The sequence below is a fragment of the Eucyclogobius newberryi genome, unplaced genomic scaffold (assembly GCF_026437365.1).
Source record: "Eucyclogobius newberryi isolate DKJ021-1_F unplaced genomic scaffold, fEucNew1.0.hap1 SCAF_6, whole genome shotgun sequence".
In the NCBI taxonomy this organism is placed as follows: Eukaryota; Metazoa; Chordata; class Actinopteri; order Gobiiformes; family Gobiidae; genus Eucyclogobius; species Eucyclogobius newberryi.
The window spans coordinates 3,475,852-3,490,015 of record NW_027316278.1 but is presented as its reverse complement, the minus strand read 5'-3'; the positions used below and the strand labels follow the sequence as shown (position 1 = coordinate 3,490,015).

General features: G+C 50.2%; 1 protein-coding gene across 1 annotated transcript; it reads left to right on the top strand.

The window, feature by feature from the left end:
* The first annotated feature begins 5,964 nt into the window (after positions 1 to 5,964).
* On the top strand, positions 5,965 to 12,701 carry LOC140347095 (kazal-type serine protease inhibitor domain-containing protein 1-like). The gene is made up of 6 exons (XM_072433435.1): positions 5,965 to 6,245; positions 7,626 to 7,742; positions 9,441 to 9,511; positions 10,739 to 10,899; positions 10,966 to 11,113; positions 11,841 to 12,701. Exons 1-6 carry the CDS (start codon positions 5,965 to 5,967, stop codon positions 11,927 to 11,929), a joined length of 867 nt encoding a protein of 288 aa, XP_072289536.1. The 3' UTR covers positions 11,930 to 12,701.
* The last annotated feature ends 1,463 nt before the right edge of the window (positions 12,702 to 14,164 follow it).

Here is a 14,164-nt window from a genome sequence, read left to right as displayed (position 1 = left end):
CCTCCTCTTGCGGCGTGGCGGCGGTGTGGCGGCGGCGTGGCGAGGGCCGATCATTGCCGCTTGCGGCTATATTTATTATTATTATTCATAGTATTTGTAGTAGTAGTATTTGTAGTAGTAGTATTTGTAGTAGTGAGAGTTTGTAGTAGTAGTATTTGTAGTAGTAGTAGTAGTATTCATAGTATTTGTAGTAGTAGTAGTAGCAGTCATAGTATTTGTAGTAGAAGTATTTGTAGTAGTAGTATTTGTAGTAGTGAGGGTTTGTAGTAGCAGTATTTGTAGTAGTAGTATTTGTAGTAGTAGTATTTGTAGTAGTGAGAGTTTGTAGTAGTAGTATTTGTAGTAGTAGTATTTGTAGTAGTGAGAGTTTGTAGTAGTAGTATTCGTAGTAGTAGAATTTGTAGTAATAGTATTTGTAGAAGTAGTATTTGTAGTAGTGAGAGTTTGTAGAAGTAGTATTTGTAGAAGTAGTATTTGTAGTAGTGAGAGTTTGTAGTAGTATCATTTGTAGTAGTAGTATTTGTAGTTGTGGTATTTGTAGTATTTGTAGTATTTATAGTAGTGAGAGTTTGTAGTAGTAGTATTCATAGTATTTGTAGTATTTGTAGTAGTAGTATTTGTAGTATTCATAGTATTTGTAGTAGTAGTAATAGTATTCATAGTATTTGTAGTAGTAGTATTCATAGTATTTGTAGTATTTGTAGTAGTAGTATTTGTGCTGCAGTTGCAGCTGAAACAGTGGAGTTCATGTTTTGTTGAATAAAAACCACAAAGAGAAAAAGAATGAAAACATCTGGAGCTAAATGTGGCTCAAGGGCCAGATGTGGTCCAGACGTGGTTTAGACCTGGACCAGAATAACTCTGACCACATGAGGTCCAAGTGAACCGGGACCAGAACCAGGACCAAGAGAGGACGAGGACCAAGAGAGGACCAAGCGAGGACGAGGACCAAGAGAGGACGAGGACCAAGAGAGGACCAAGAGAGGACGAGGACCAAGAGAGGACGAGGACCAAGAGAGGACCAAGCGAGGACGAGGACCAAGAGAGGACGAGGACCAAGAGAGGACCAAGAGAGGACGAGGACCAAGAGAGGACGAGGACCAAGAGAGGACGAGGACCAAGAGAGGACGAGGACCAAGAGAGGACCAAGAGAGGACCAGGACCAAGAGAGGACGAGGACCAAGAGAGGACGAAGACCAAGAGAGAACCAAGAGAGGACGAGGACCAAGAGAGGACGAGGACCAAGAGAGGACCAAGAGAGGACGAGGACCAAGAGAGGACGAAGACCAAGAGAGAACCAAGAGAGGACGAGGACCAAGAGAGGGCCGAGGACCAAGAGAGGACCAAGCAGAGGACCAAGAGAGAACGAGGACCAAGAGAGGACGAGGACCAAGAGAGGACCAAGAGAGGACGAGGACCAAGAGAGGACCAGGACCAAGAGAGGACCAAGCAGAGGACCAGGACCAAGAGAGGACGAGGACCAAGAGAGGACCAAGAGAGGACGAGGACCAAGAGAGGACGAGGACCAAGAGAGGACGAAGACCAAGAGAGAACCAAGAGAAGACGAGGACCAAGAGAGGACGAGGACCAAGAGAGGACCAAGAGAGGAAGAGGACCAAAAGAGGACAAGGACCAAGAGAGGACGAGGACCAAGAGAGGACGAGGACCAAGAGTGGACCAAGAGAGGACGAGGACCAAGAGAGGACGAGGACCAAGAGAGGACCAAGAGAGGACGAGGACCAAGAGAGGACGAGGACCAAGAGAGGACGAGGACCAAGAGTGGACCAAGAGAGGACCAAGAGAAGACGAGGACCAAGAGAGGACGAGGACCAAGAGAGGACCAAGCGAGGACGAGGACCAAGAGAGGACGAGGACCAAGAGAGGACCAAGAGAGGACGATGACCAAGAGAGGACCAAGCGAGGACGAGGACCAAGAGAGGACGAGGACCAAGAGAGGACCAAGAGAGGACGAGGACCAAGAGAGGACCGAGGACCAAGAGAGGACCAAGCAGAGGACCAAGAGAGAACGAGGACCAAGAGAGGACGAGGACCAAGAGAGGACGAGGACCAAGAGAGGACCAAGAGAGGACCAGGACCCAGAGAGGACGAGGACCAAGAGAGGACGAAGACCAAGAGAGAACCAAGAGAGGACGAGGACCAAGAGAGAACCAAGAGAAGACGAGGACCAAGAGAGGACGAGGACCAAGAGAGGACGAGGACCAAGAGAGGACGAGGACCAAGAGTGGACCAAGAGAGGACGAGGACCAAGAGAGGACGAGGACCAAGAGAGGACCAAGAGAGGACGAGGACCAAGAGAGGACGAGGACCAAGAGAGGACGAGGACCAAGAGTGGACCAAGAGAGGACCAAGAGAAGACGAGGACCAAGAGAGGACGAGGACCAAGAGAGGACCAAGCGAGGACGAGGACCAAGAGAGGACGAGGACCAAGAGAGGACCAAGAGAGGACGATGACCAAGAGAGGACCAAGCGAGGACGAGGACCAAGAGAGGACGAGGACCAAGAGAGGACCAAGAGAGGACGAGGACCAAGAGAGGACCGAGGACCAAGAGAGGACCAAGCAGAGGACCAAGAGAGAACGAGGACCAAGAGAGGACGAGGACCAAGAGAGGACGAGGACCAAGAGAGGACCAAGAGAGGACCAGGACCAAGAGAGGACGAGGACCAAGAGAGGACGAAGACCAAGAGAGAACCAAGAGAGGACGAGGACCAAGAGAGGACGAGGACCAAGAGAGGACCAAGAGAGGACGAGGACCAAGAGAGGACGAAGACCAAGAGAGAACCAAGAGAGGACGAGGACCAAGAGAGGACGAGGACCAAGAGAGGACCGAGGACCAAGAGAGGACCAAGCAGAGGACCAAGAGAGAACGAGGACCAAGAGAGGACGAGGACCAAGAGAGGACCAAGAGAGGACGAGGACCAAGAGAGGACCAGGACCAAGAGAGGACCAAGCAGAGGACCAGGACCAAGAGAGGACGAGGACCAAGAGAGGACCAAGAGAGGACGAGGACCAAGAGAGGACGAGGACCAAGAGAGGACGAAGACCAAGAGAGAACCAAGAGAGGACGAGGACCAAGAGAGGACGAGGACCAAGAGAGGACGAGGACCAAGAGAGGACCAAGAGAGGAAGAGGACCAAAAGAGGACAAGGACCAAGAGAGGACGAGGACCAAGAGAGGACGAGGACCAAGAGTGGACCAAGAGAGGACGAGGACCAAGAGAGGACGAGGACCAAGAGAGGACCAAGAGAGGACGAGGACCAAGAGAGGACGAGGACCAAGAGAGGACGAGGACCAAGAGTGGACCAAGAGAGGACCAAGAGAAGACGAGGACCAAGAGAGGACCAAGAGAGGACGAGGACCAAGAGAGGACGAGGACCAAGAGAGGACCAAGAGAGGACGAGGACCAAGAGAGGACGAGGACCAAGAGAGGACCAAGCGAGGACGAGGACCAAGAGAGGACGAGGACCAAGAGAGGACCAAGAGAGGACGAGGACCAAGAGAGGACGAGGACCAAGAGAGGACCAAGAGAGGACGAGGACCAAGAGAGGACGAGGACCAAGCGAGGACGAGGACCAAGAGAGGACGAGGACCAAGAGAGGACGAGGACCAAGAGAGGACGAGGACCAAGAGAGGACCAAGAGAGGACGAGGACCAAGAGAGGACGAGGACCAAGAGAGGACGAGGACCAAGAGAGGACGAGGACAAAGAGGCCACTCCACACAGAGGCGGGGCCACTCCTCACAGAGGCGGGGCCACTCCTCACAGAGGCGGGGCCACTCCACACAGAGGCGGGGCCACTCCTCACAGAGGCGGGGCCACTCCACACAGAGGCGGGGCCACTCCTCACAGAGGCGGGGCCACTCCACACAGAGGCGGGGCCACTCCACACAGAGGCGGGGCCACTCACATGGGAGGGACTCGGAGAAGAGCCCCAGGGAACACCCAAGACACGCTGGAGGGACTATGTCTCTCACCTGGGAACGTCTCGGGAGGAGGAGTAGCTGCAGGAAGTGTCTGGGGAGAGGGAAGTCTGGTCCCTGCTGAATGGTGTTTCTTGACGTCCCTCAGGACGAGGCTGATGTTTCTTAGTCAAAGACAAACATCATTTATTGTGTTATTCACTGTTTGCTTGTTCTCTCTTTGTTTATTGTCGATGACACAAAACTGCTTTAAATTCACATTAATTATTATTTGACAAATGAAAATAGATAAAAACACTGTTATTTTGTTGCATTAGAAATGCATGTCTTTTCTGTTTTTCTTCTCAAACTGACGCTTGATTGATTTATTATAAATAAAGTTGTAAAATGATAAATCCCTGTCAGGAGTGAAGGTGAAACAAGTCTCCAACGATTGAGTGAATGACTTTTGTCTTATTGTTGTAGCTGAGCATCATCTGGTGTTTTATTGTGAAAGGACAGAGCGGATGTCTTCGTATTTTCTCTCTCATCTTGACGAACGTCCATCAAGCGTCTCTCCAGCTCCAGACTCTGGTCAGGACTCTGGTCAGGACTGGTCAGGACTCAGCTCTGGTTTAGGATTTAACTGGACTTTCAAACTTTGTGCTTTTGCAGAGTTTTTGTTTAATTTTTATTTATTTTTTTTGTTTTTTTAGATTAAAACTTTTCTTGGGAGAAAATTATATTCAAAGACATTTTTTTCTCCATTTTAAGAATTTTGACCTTTTTTCTTCCCTGAATTGTCAAGACTCCATCATTTACAGCAGTGACAGGTTTGTTTTCATTGTAGAGTTTTAAAAGTCTTAAACATGTTCTAAGTCTAATATTTCATAATTGTGTCTTAAATAGTTTGTTTTAAAAATATTTAATTATTCTGTCTTAAATCTGTGGAATCAGCTGCTGTCATTAAACTGAGTCTGTAGTCCTGGTTTAGTCCTGGTTTAGTCCTGGTTTAGTCCTGGTTTAGACCTGGTTTAGTCCTGGTTTAGTCCTGGTTTAGTCCTGGTTTAGTCCTGGTTTAGACCTGGTTTAGACCTGGTTTAGTCCTGGTTTAGTCCTGGTTTAGTCCTGGTTTAGACCTGGTTTAGTCCTGCTTTAGTCCTGGTTTAGACCTGGTTTAGTCCTGCTTTAGTCCTGGTTTAGTCCTGGTTTAGACCTGGTTTAGTCCTGGTTTAGTCCTGGTTTAGTCCTGGTTTAGTCCTGCTTTAGTCCTGGTTTAGTCCTGGTTTAGACCTGGTTTAGTCCTGGTTTAGTCCTGGTTTAGTCCTGGTTTAGTCCTGGTTTAGACCTGGTTTAGACCTGGTTTAGTCCTGGTTTAGTCCTGGTTTAGTCCTGGTTTAGACCTGGTTTAGACCTGGTTTAGTCCTGGTTTAGTCCTGGTTTAGTCCTGGTTTAGACCTGGTTTAGTCCTGCTTTAGTCCTGGTTTAGTCCTGGTTTAGACCTGGTTTAGTCCTGGTTTAGTCCTGGTTTAGTCCTGGTTTAGTCCTGCTTTAGTCCTGGTTTAGTCCTGGTTTAGACCTGGTTTAGTCCTGGTTTAGTCCTGGTTTAGTCCTGGTTTAGACCTGGTTTAGTCCTGGTTTAGTCCTGGTTTAGTCCTGGTTTAGTCCTGGTTTAGACCTGGTTTAGACCTGGTTTAGTCCTGGTTTAGTCCTGGTTTAGTCCTGGTTTAGACCTGGTTTAGTCCTGGTTTAGTCCTGGTTTAGTCCTGGTTTAGACCTGGTTTAGTCCTGGTTTAGTCCTGGTTTAGTCCTGGTTTAGTCCTGGTTTAGACCTGGTTTAGTCCTGGTTTAGTCCTGGTTTAGTCCTGGTTTAGTCCTGGTTTAGACCTGGTTTAGACCTGGTTTAGTCCTGGTTTAGTCCTGGTTTAGTCCTGGTTTAGTCCTGGTTTAGTCCTGGTTTAGACTCTTTTTCTTTTAGCTTTTTTAAACTCTAAACATTAAACTGAATATTCACATGTTGCAGATTTTCCTCGTCCAGTTCAGGTCATGAAGTCCACTTTGGTCCTGGTCTGGACGCTACGTTTGGTCTGGGCGTTCCCGAGCCCTGGACCCTCCTTGGCCCCGCCCTCAGACCCGCCCTCAGACCCGCCCTCGGCCCCGCCCTGCCCGCCCTGCCTGCCCGCCCTGTGCCCGCCCGCCGTGGGCTGCAGGGCGGGGCTGGTCCGGGCCGTCTGTGGCTGCTGTGAAGAGTGTGGGAACGTCCTGGGACAGAGCTGTGACCCGGGGCCTGAGCCGGGCCCTCGGGGGCTGTGTGGCCCCGGCATGAGGTGAGGACACGGCCCCTACAGGAGGTGAGGACACGGCCCCTGCAGGAGGTGAGGACACGGCCCCTGCAGGAGGTGAGGACACGCCCCCTGCAGGAGGTGAGGACACGGCCCCTACAGGAGGTGAGGACACGCCCCCTGCATGAGGTGAGGACACGGCCCCTGCAGGAGGTGAGGACACGGCCCCTGCAGGAGGTGAGGACACGCCCCCTGCATGAGGTGAGGACACGCCCCCTGCATGAGGTGAGGACACGCTCCATGCAGGAGGTGAGGACACGCTCCATGCAGGAGGTGAGGACACGGCCCATGCAGGAGGTGAGGACACGGCCCCCTGCATGAGGTGAGGACACGCCCCCTGCATGAGGTGAGGACACGGCCCCTGCATGAGGTGAGGACACGCCCCCTGCATGAGGTGAGGACACGGCCCCTGCATGAGGTGAGGACACGCCCCCTGCGGTAGGTGAGGACACGCCCCATGCAGGAGGTGAGGACACGCCCCATGCAGGAGGTGAGGACACGGCCCCTGCGGTAGGTGAGGACACGCCCCCTGCATGAGGTGAGGACACGCCCCATGCAGGAGGTGAGGACACGCCCCCTGCGGTAGGTGAGGACACGGCCCATGCAGGAGGTGAGGACACGGCCCCTGCGGTAGGTGAGGACACGCCCCCTGCATGAGGTGAGGACACGCCCCATGCAGGAGGTGAGGACACGCCCCCTGCGGTAGGTGAGGACACGGCCCCTGCATGAGGTGAGGACACGCTCCATGCAGGAGGTGAGGACACGCCCCATGCAGGAGGTGAGGACACGCCCCCTGCATGAGGTGAGGACACGCCCCCTGCATGAGGTGAGGACACGCCCCCTGCATGAGGTGAGGACACGCCCCCTGCATGAGGTGAGGACACGCCCCATGCAGGAGGTGAGGACACGCCCCCTGCATGAGGTGAGGACACGCCCCCTGCATGAGGTGAGGACACGGCCCCCTGCATGAGGTGAGGACACGCCCCCTGCATGAGGTGAGGACACGCCCCCTGCAGGAGGTGAGGACACGCCCCCTGCAGGAGGTGAGGACACGCCCCCTGCAGGAGGTGCTGATGCTGAAACCTAAACCTTAAAGATGATTCTTCCGATTCATTGATTAGAAAAGGAAAGATTTTGACTGAATCTGACTGAGATGAAGCGTCTGGGGAGATGGTGTAGTTTATGGACAAAGACACACAATTTATACGTTTTCATGTCATTTTCATGGCATTACGGCTCAATTTGATTCATAAAACGTATTTCCTCGGCTCGTGTTCTGGATTATTCCGTTACTAAACCGGTTAATGATTATTTTAATTAACGATCCGTTAAACACTTCCATGTGTTGTGGCGTTGCCGTGGCAGCTGCGGCGTGGACCCTCGGCCCGGAGCGCGCTCAGTGGACGACCAGGACGAGCTGCTGTGTGTCTGTGACCAGCAGGAGGCGCTGTGTGGCAGTGACGGAAACACCTACAGGAGCAGGTCAGTGACACCTCCTTACAGCCAGCAGAGGGCGCCGCCCACACACACCATCACATCATGTTTGTCCTTTAAAGCGCTGCAAACACACACGAAACTCCTCCCCCTTTTCAAAATAAAATGTTGACGAGCTGCATGAAGAGCAGAACAAAGATCTCATGTTCAGAGTGTCAGTCAGACCCTAAACCTGAACACTTCCTGTAGGAGGCGGAGTCTGTGGATGTGGCGCTCAGAAAACTCCTCCCCCCGGATTGTAAAGATTAGAGCCATAAATGACTCAAAGAGAAGGTCAAAAGCTCTGAAAATGTAACGTGACATGTGTCTTTAAATGAGCCCTTCAATCTGATTGTTGTCTGTGTGTTGTATGTTGTGTGTGTTCTGTGTGTTTGTGTGTTCTGTGTTGTATGTTCTGTGTTGTATGTCCGTGTGTTTGTGTGTTCTGTGTTGTATGTCCGTGTGTTTGTGTGTTCTGTGTTGTGTGTCCGTGTGTTGTGTGTCCGTGTGTTGTGTGTCCATGTGTTGTATGTCCGTGTGTTGTGTGTCCGTGTGTTGTGTGTCCGTGTGTTGTATGTCTGTGTGTTGTGTGTTCTGTGTTGTATGTCCGTGTGTTGTGTGTCCGTGTGTTGTGTGTCCGTGTGTTGTATGTCCGTGTGTTGTATGTCCGTGTGTTTGTGTGTTCTGTGTTGTGTGTTCTGTGTGTTTGTGTGTTCTGTGTTGTGTGTTCTGTGTTGTGTGTTCTGTGTTGTGTGTCCGTGTGTTGTGTGTCCGTGTGTTGTATGTCCGTGTGTTGTGTGTTCTGTGTTGTGTGTTCTGTGTGTTTGTGTGTTCTGTGTTGTGTGTTCTGTGTTGTGTGTTCTGTGTTGTGTGTCCGTGTGTTGTGTGTCCGTGTGTTGTATGTCCGTGTGTTGTGTGTTCTGTGTTGTATGTCCGTGTGTTCGGTGTTGTGTGTTCTGTGTTGTGTGTCCGTGTGTTGTATGTCCGTGTGTTGTATGTCCGTGTGTTTGTGTGTTCTGTGTTGTATGTCCGTGTGTTGTGTGTTCTGTGTTGTGTGTTCTGTGTGTTTGTGTGTTCTGTGTTGTGTGTTCTGTGTTGTGTGTTCTGTGTTGTGTGTTCTGTGTTGTGTGTCCGTGTGTTGTGTGTCCGTGTGTTGTATGTCCGTGTGTTGTGTGTTCTGTGTTGTATGTCCGTGTGTTCTGTGTTGTGTGTTCTGTGTTGTGTGTCTGTGTGTTGTGTGTCCGTGTGTTGTATGTCCGTGTGTTGCGTGTCCGTGTGTTGTGTGTCCATGTGTTGTATGTCCGTGTGTTGTGTGTTCTGTGTTGTGTGTCCGTGTGTTGTGTGTCCATGTGTTGTATGTCCGTGTGTTGTGTGTTCTGTGTTGTGTGTCCGTGTGTTGTATGTCCGTGTGTTGTATGTCCGTGTGTTGTGTGTTCTGTGTTGTGTGTTCTGTATTGTATGTCCGTGTGTTTGTGTGTTCTGTGTTGTATGTCCGTGTGTTTGTGTTTGTGTGTTCTGTGTTGTATGTCCGTGTGTTGTATGTCCGTGTGTTGTGTGTTCTGTGTTGTATGTCCGTGTGTTTGTGTGTTCTGTGTTGTATGTCCGTGTGTTGTGTGTTCTGTGTTGTATGTCCGTGTGTTGTGTGTTCTGTGTTGTGTGTCTGTGTGTTGTGTGTCCGTGTTGTGTGTTGTGTGTTGTGTGTTTCAGGTGTGAGCTGAGGGAGGCGCTCTTCTTCAATCCTCTGCTCAAAGTCAAAGGGAAAGGTCCGTGTAAAACAGGTGAGACTCGGACGAGACGGTCAAAAAAGCGACGGCGTTTCATCAGGTGATGTCACTGTGTGGTTGGACTCCCGCGGCCCCCTCTTTGGGACCCGCGGCCCCCTCTTTGGGACCCGGCCCCCTCTTTGGGACCCGCGGTCAGAGGAGATGAAGCACTGACCAGCTTCACAGCCTCTTCAGCTGGAGCACAGGCCGTTACCACGGAGACGGTCCATAAAGCCTCAGACCTGCTTCACATTAGGCTTCGGAGACCGGACCAGGTCTTCCTCTGGACTCCATAAACCGGGTCTGGATTTGATGGTTCAGGTCTTAATGGGAGTCTCCAGCTGGGGCGCATTCCCATCATGCTTTGCTGCAGGAAATGCCTCTGAAAACGTCTGTTAAAGTGAGCGAAAGAAGAGTCGGCTGAAAAAACACAGCTCGAGGGTGGATTTATCAGCCCGTAAACATGTCACAAACAGGACCGCCCCAAGACCTGGTTTAGACCTGGTTTAGAACTGGTTTAGACCTGGTATGGACCTGATTTGGACCTGGTTTAGACCTGGTTTAGACCTGGTTTAGACCTGATTTAGACCTGGTTTAGACCTGATTTAGACTTGGTTTAGTCCTGGTTTAGTCCTGGTTTAGACCTGGTTTAGTCATGGTTTAGACCTGGTTTAGTCCTGGTTTAGTCCTGGTTTAGACCTGGTTTAGACCTGGTTTAGACCTGGTTTAGTCCTGGTTTAGTCCTGGTTTAGTCCTGGTTTAGTCCTGGTTTAGTCCTGAGCCCGAGCGACCTCCACGACTCTGTGTTTGAACGCACCAGCAAAAGGACCTGGTCCAGTCCACGTAAAGACCTGGTCCAGTCCCCGTGAAGACCTGGTCCAGTCCCCGTGAAGACCTGGTCCAGTCCCCGTGAAGTCTCTGTTAGAATGTGGTGCAGAAACATCAGTTAGTTTAAACAGCTTTTACTGTCACTAAAACACCCCCTCCCCCCCTCTCTCCCTCCCCCCCTCTCTCCCTCTCTCCTCTCTCCCTCTCTCCCTCCCCCCCTCTCTCCCTCTCTCCTCTCTCCCTCTCTCCTCTCTCCCTCTCTCCTCTCTCTCCTCTCTCCCTCCCCCCCTCTCTCCCTCTCTCCTCTCTCCCTCTCTCCTCTCTCCCTCTCTCCTCTCTCCCTCTCTCCTCTCTCTCCCTCTCTCCCTCTCCCCCCCTTCTCTCCCCTCTCTCTCCCCCCCTCCCCCCTCACAGTTCCTCTCATAAAGGTTCCTCCTCAGACTCAGGTGAACACCTCTGGTTCGCTGCTCATGTTTCTGTGTGAAGTTTATGCGTTTCCCGCTGCGTCCATCGAGTGGAGGCGGGACGGCCAAGAGGGGGCGCTGCCTGGAGACGACCCGCACCTCTCTGTGCAGGTAACGCCTCACACGTGACGTTACACGTGACGTTCACAGAAGAAGTCTCTAAGGCGCGTGTTACAGGCTCGAGGCGGGCCTCTCAAGTTCGAGCTCTCCAGTTGGCTGCAGATCGAGGGGGCGGGACTTCAGAACGCCGGGACCTATCAGTGCGTTGCCCGAAACAAAGTGGGAACAGCGTCGGCGTCGGCCCAACTACGGATAATGACCCAAGGTACAATCGCCGTGGAAACATGAGCCGCTTTGTCTCATTTTTGTTTGGCTCAAATGAACTTCACGGGTCAAATGTTTAGCTTCAGCCAGTTTAGCTTTAGCCTGTTTAGCTTCAGCCAGTTTAGCTTTAGCCTGTTTAGCTTTAGCCTGTTTAGCTTTAGCCTGTTTAGCTTCAGCCGGTTTAGCTTTAGCCTGTTTAGCTTCAGCCGGTTTAGCTTTAGCCTGTTTAGCTTTAGCCGGTTTAGCTTTAGCCTGTTTAGCTTTAGCCGGTTTAGCTTTAGCCTGTTTAGCTTGACGTTCTGGCTTTAAGATGATTATTGTTTTTATCAAGATTATTATATTTGAATCTCTTGTGCAGCTCCAACAGAATCACATGTGGATGTTTTACATTATGACTAATTGAGTTTGTATAAATTGTAAATAGAGGTGGTCCAAGGACAGAGCCTTGAGGAACACCTTTGGGGATTTTCATAATAATGATATTTAAATCCAACATTAAACAATGAGTTTAAATGTTTTTCTGCTGAAGTTTAAATATAAAACACTGTGAATGACAAAAGTGTCAGAACATGAGAAAACAGCACCTTCTTTGATTACATGTCGTTCACTTCTCGCTGCTAAAGTCTGAACATGATGACATCATCTGCATCACAGAGAGGGACGTGGCCTGTCTTCTCATTGGCTGTGGCCCCTTTACTCTTCTCTGATTGGTGCTTTTTCTTTTGCAGAGGATTTATCGTCATATTTGGCAAACAGCATCTCAGAGATGAACCAGCTCCTGGACCAGGACTATGACCAGGACTATGACCAGGACTAAACAAGAGGGTCTTCTACTGGACCTGGACCAGGACCTGGACCAGCACTTCTGACTCGATCTCAGCCAAAGTTCATGTGGAGGACGAAGAGTCTGAACATCAGACGTTTGACCTCCTCACGACACGGAAACAACACCAAACATGCTGCTCCACCTGCTGATGTCATGAGGTGAGGCTCCCCTGTGACTGAGAACGCCACAAACCACAAACCACTGTGAAAGAACAACAAAACAAACAAACAAACAACAGCCCGTTTGTGTTCAAGACCAAAGACCGGACCCTCTGTGCCCTGGACCCTCTGTGCCCTGGACCCTCTGTGCCCGCCCTGGACCCTCTGTGCCCTGGACCCTCTGTGCCCGCCCTGGACCCTCTGTGCCCTGGACCCTCTGTGCCCTGGACCCTCTGTGCCCGCCCTGGACCGTCTGTGCCCGCCCTGGACCCTCTGTGCCCGCCCTGGACCCTCTGTGCCCGCCCTGGACCGTCTGTGCCCGCCCTGGACCCTCTGTGCCCTGGACCCTCTGTGCCCTGGACCCTCTGTGCCCGCCCTGGACCGTCTGTGCCCGCCCTGGACCCTCTGTGCCCGCCCTGGACCCTCTGTGCCCGCCCTGGACCCTTTGTGCCCGCCCTGGACCCTCTGTGCCCTGGACCCTCTGTGCCTGCCCTGGCTCTCCTCAGCCTTTATGTTTTGAAATACATTGTGATGAACATATTTATTCTCGTTTCTTCTGTCACGTTGGACTCTGCCTCATGTGGAACGTTTGGCAAATATGATTTAATAAAATGTGTTTTCGATGTTTATTATGTTTTTTATTCAGATTTAATAAAAGTGTGAAAAGCTGTGGAAGTGCAGGTTTAATGGTCTGACTGCGCCCCCTGCTGGGGACAACACGCAATGACACGAATCCCAATGTAATATTCTGTGTTTTTATTGTTTACTATATAATATATATATTTTATGGCACAAATCAATCCATTTCCAGAGTAACGACCCCAATGTTCAAATATGTCATTTCCTCGTCAACAGAAAAGCTTTGAACAAGCGCCGTCGTCATGGAAACCGCTGAGGAGAGTTTATTATTATTATTATTAAGAGTTTTTCTGCATTAGCTCCACCCAGTGTTTCAGAAAATGTAGAGTTTACATTATTAACAATAAATAAATGAATGAAAAATGAATGCCTCTGGACACTGTAAACACAATAACACAAAACTCAGCACTGCCTCAACAGGATTATTATTATTTTCTTTTTAAACTAGAGCAAAGTCGTCTTCTCATTATTGCGAAAAGAACAGAAGAACCGACAGCCCCGCCCTGTTCTGAGACAGCCCCGCCCTGTTCTGAGACAGCCCCGCCCTGTTCTGAGACAGCCCCGCCCTTTTCTGAGACAGCCCCGCCCTGTTCTGAGACAGCCCCGCCCTGTTCTGAGACAGCCCCGCCCTGTTCTGAGACAGCCCCGCCCTCTTCTGAGACAGCCCCGCCCTGTTCTGAGACAGCCCCGCCCTCTTCTGTTTGTCTGTTTCAATCATAACAAGAGCAAAATATATCAAACGAGGCATAAAATAAAGATAAGAATAGTATCAACAAGTGATTTATTAATTGAAAATATAAAAACCATGAAATTATTATGTTATAACATAATTGTGAAATAACATGTTATTATATCAAGTAATTCTATATCTTAAACAAGATACATTTTTGTTTTAGTTTATACGCAGCAGCATTACGTTTTAGCATTTTTTCCATTTATTTACTTTATTCAAAACAAATTATCTGGATGAACTGTTTGCTTAAAGATAAATTTAGACATGTTTAGATGTAAAAAGATGAAAAAAAGAGTCATAAATCAATGAAATAATGTTTTGACTTCATGTTAAATATTAGTTTATGCAGGATTTGCATCTGTTGTGTCTGTTTAAACATATTCAACATTAATGTGCAATAAACTGACATCGTCATTATCATAATCCGACTACAGTTGACTAATCGCTGTCGAATACAAAAATAATCGTCTGAAGACGCGAAGAACTCGATTTATTGCGTAGCAGATGGACGTGTCCGGAGTTTCAACCAATCACAGCGCTTCAGACACTGCGTTCGGCCAATCACAAAGCACCAACTCTTTGCGGCCAATCGCAGCAGCGCGCAGGGCCCGGCAAATCAAAGCGCACCGCCGCACGACCGTCCAATGAGAGGACAACAACACGGTGACGTTACCCTGTGCTCTGCGCGTGCGCACT

Coding starts and splice junctions, on each gene's coding strand:
- LOC140347095 (XM_072433435.1), top strand. CDS start 5,965: ATGAAGTCCACTTTGGTCCTGGTCTGGACGCTACGTTTGGTCTGGGCG. Junction 6,246..7,625: donor CTGTGTGGCCCCGGCATGAG/GTGAGGACACGG, acceptor TTGCCGTGGCAG/CTGCGGCGTGGACCCTCGGC. Junction 10,900..10,965: donor ACCCGCACCTCTCTGTGCAG/GTAACGCCTCAC, acceptor CGCGTGTTACAG/GCTCGAGGCGGGCCTCTCAA.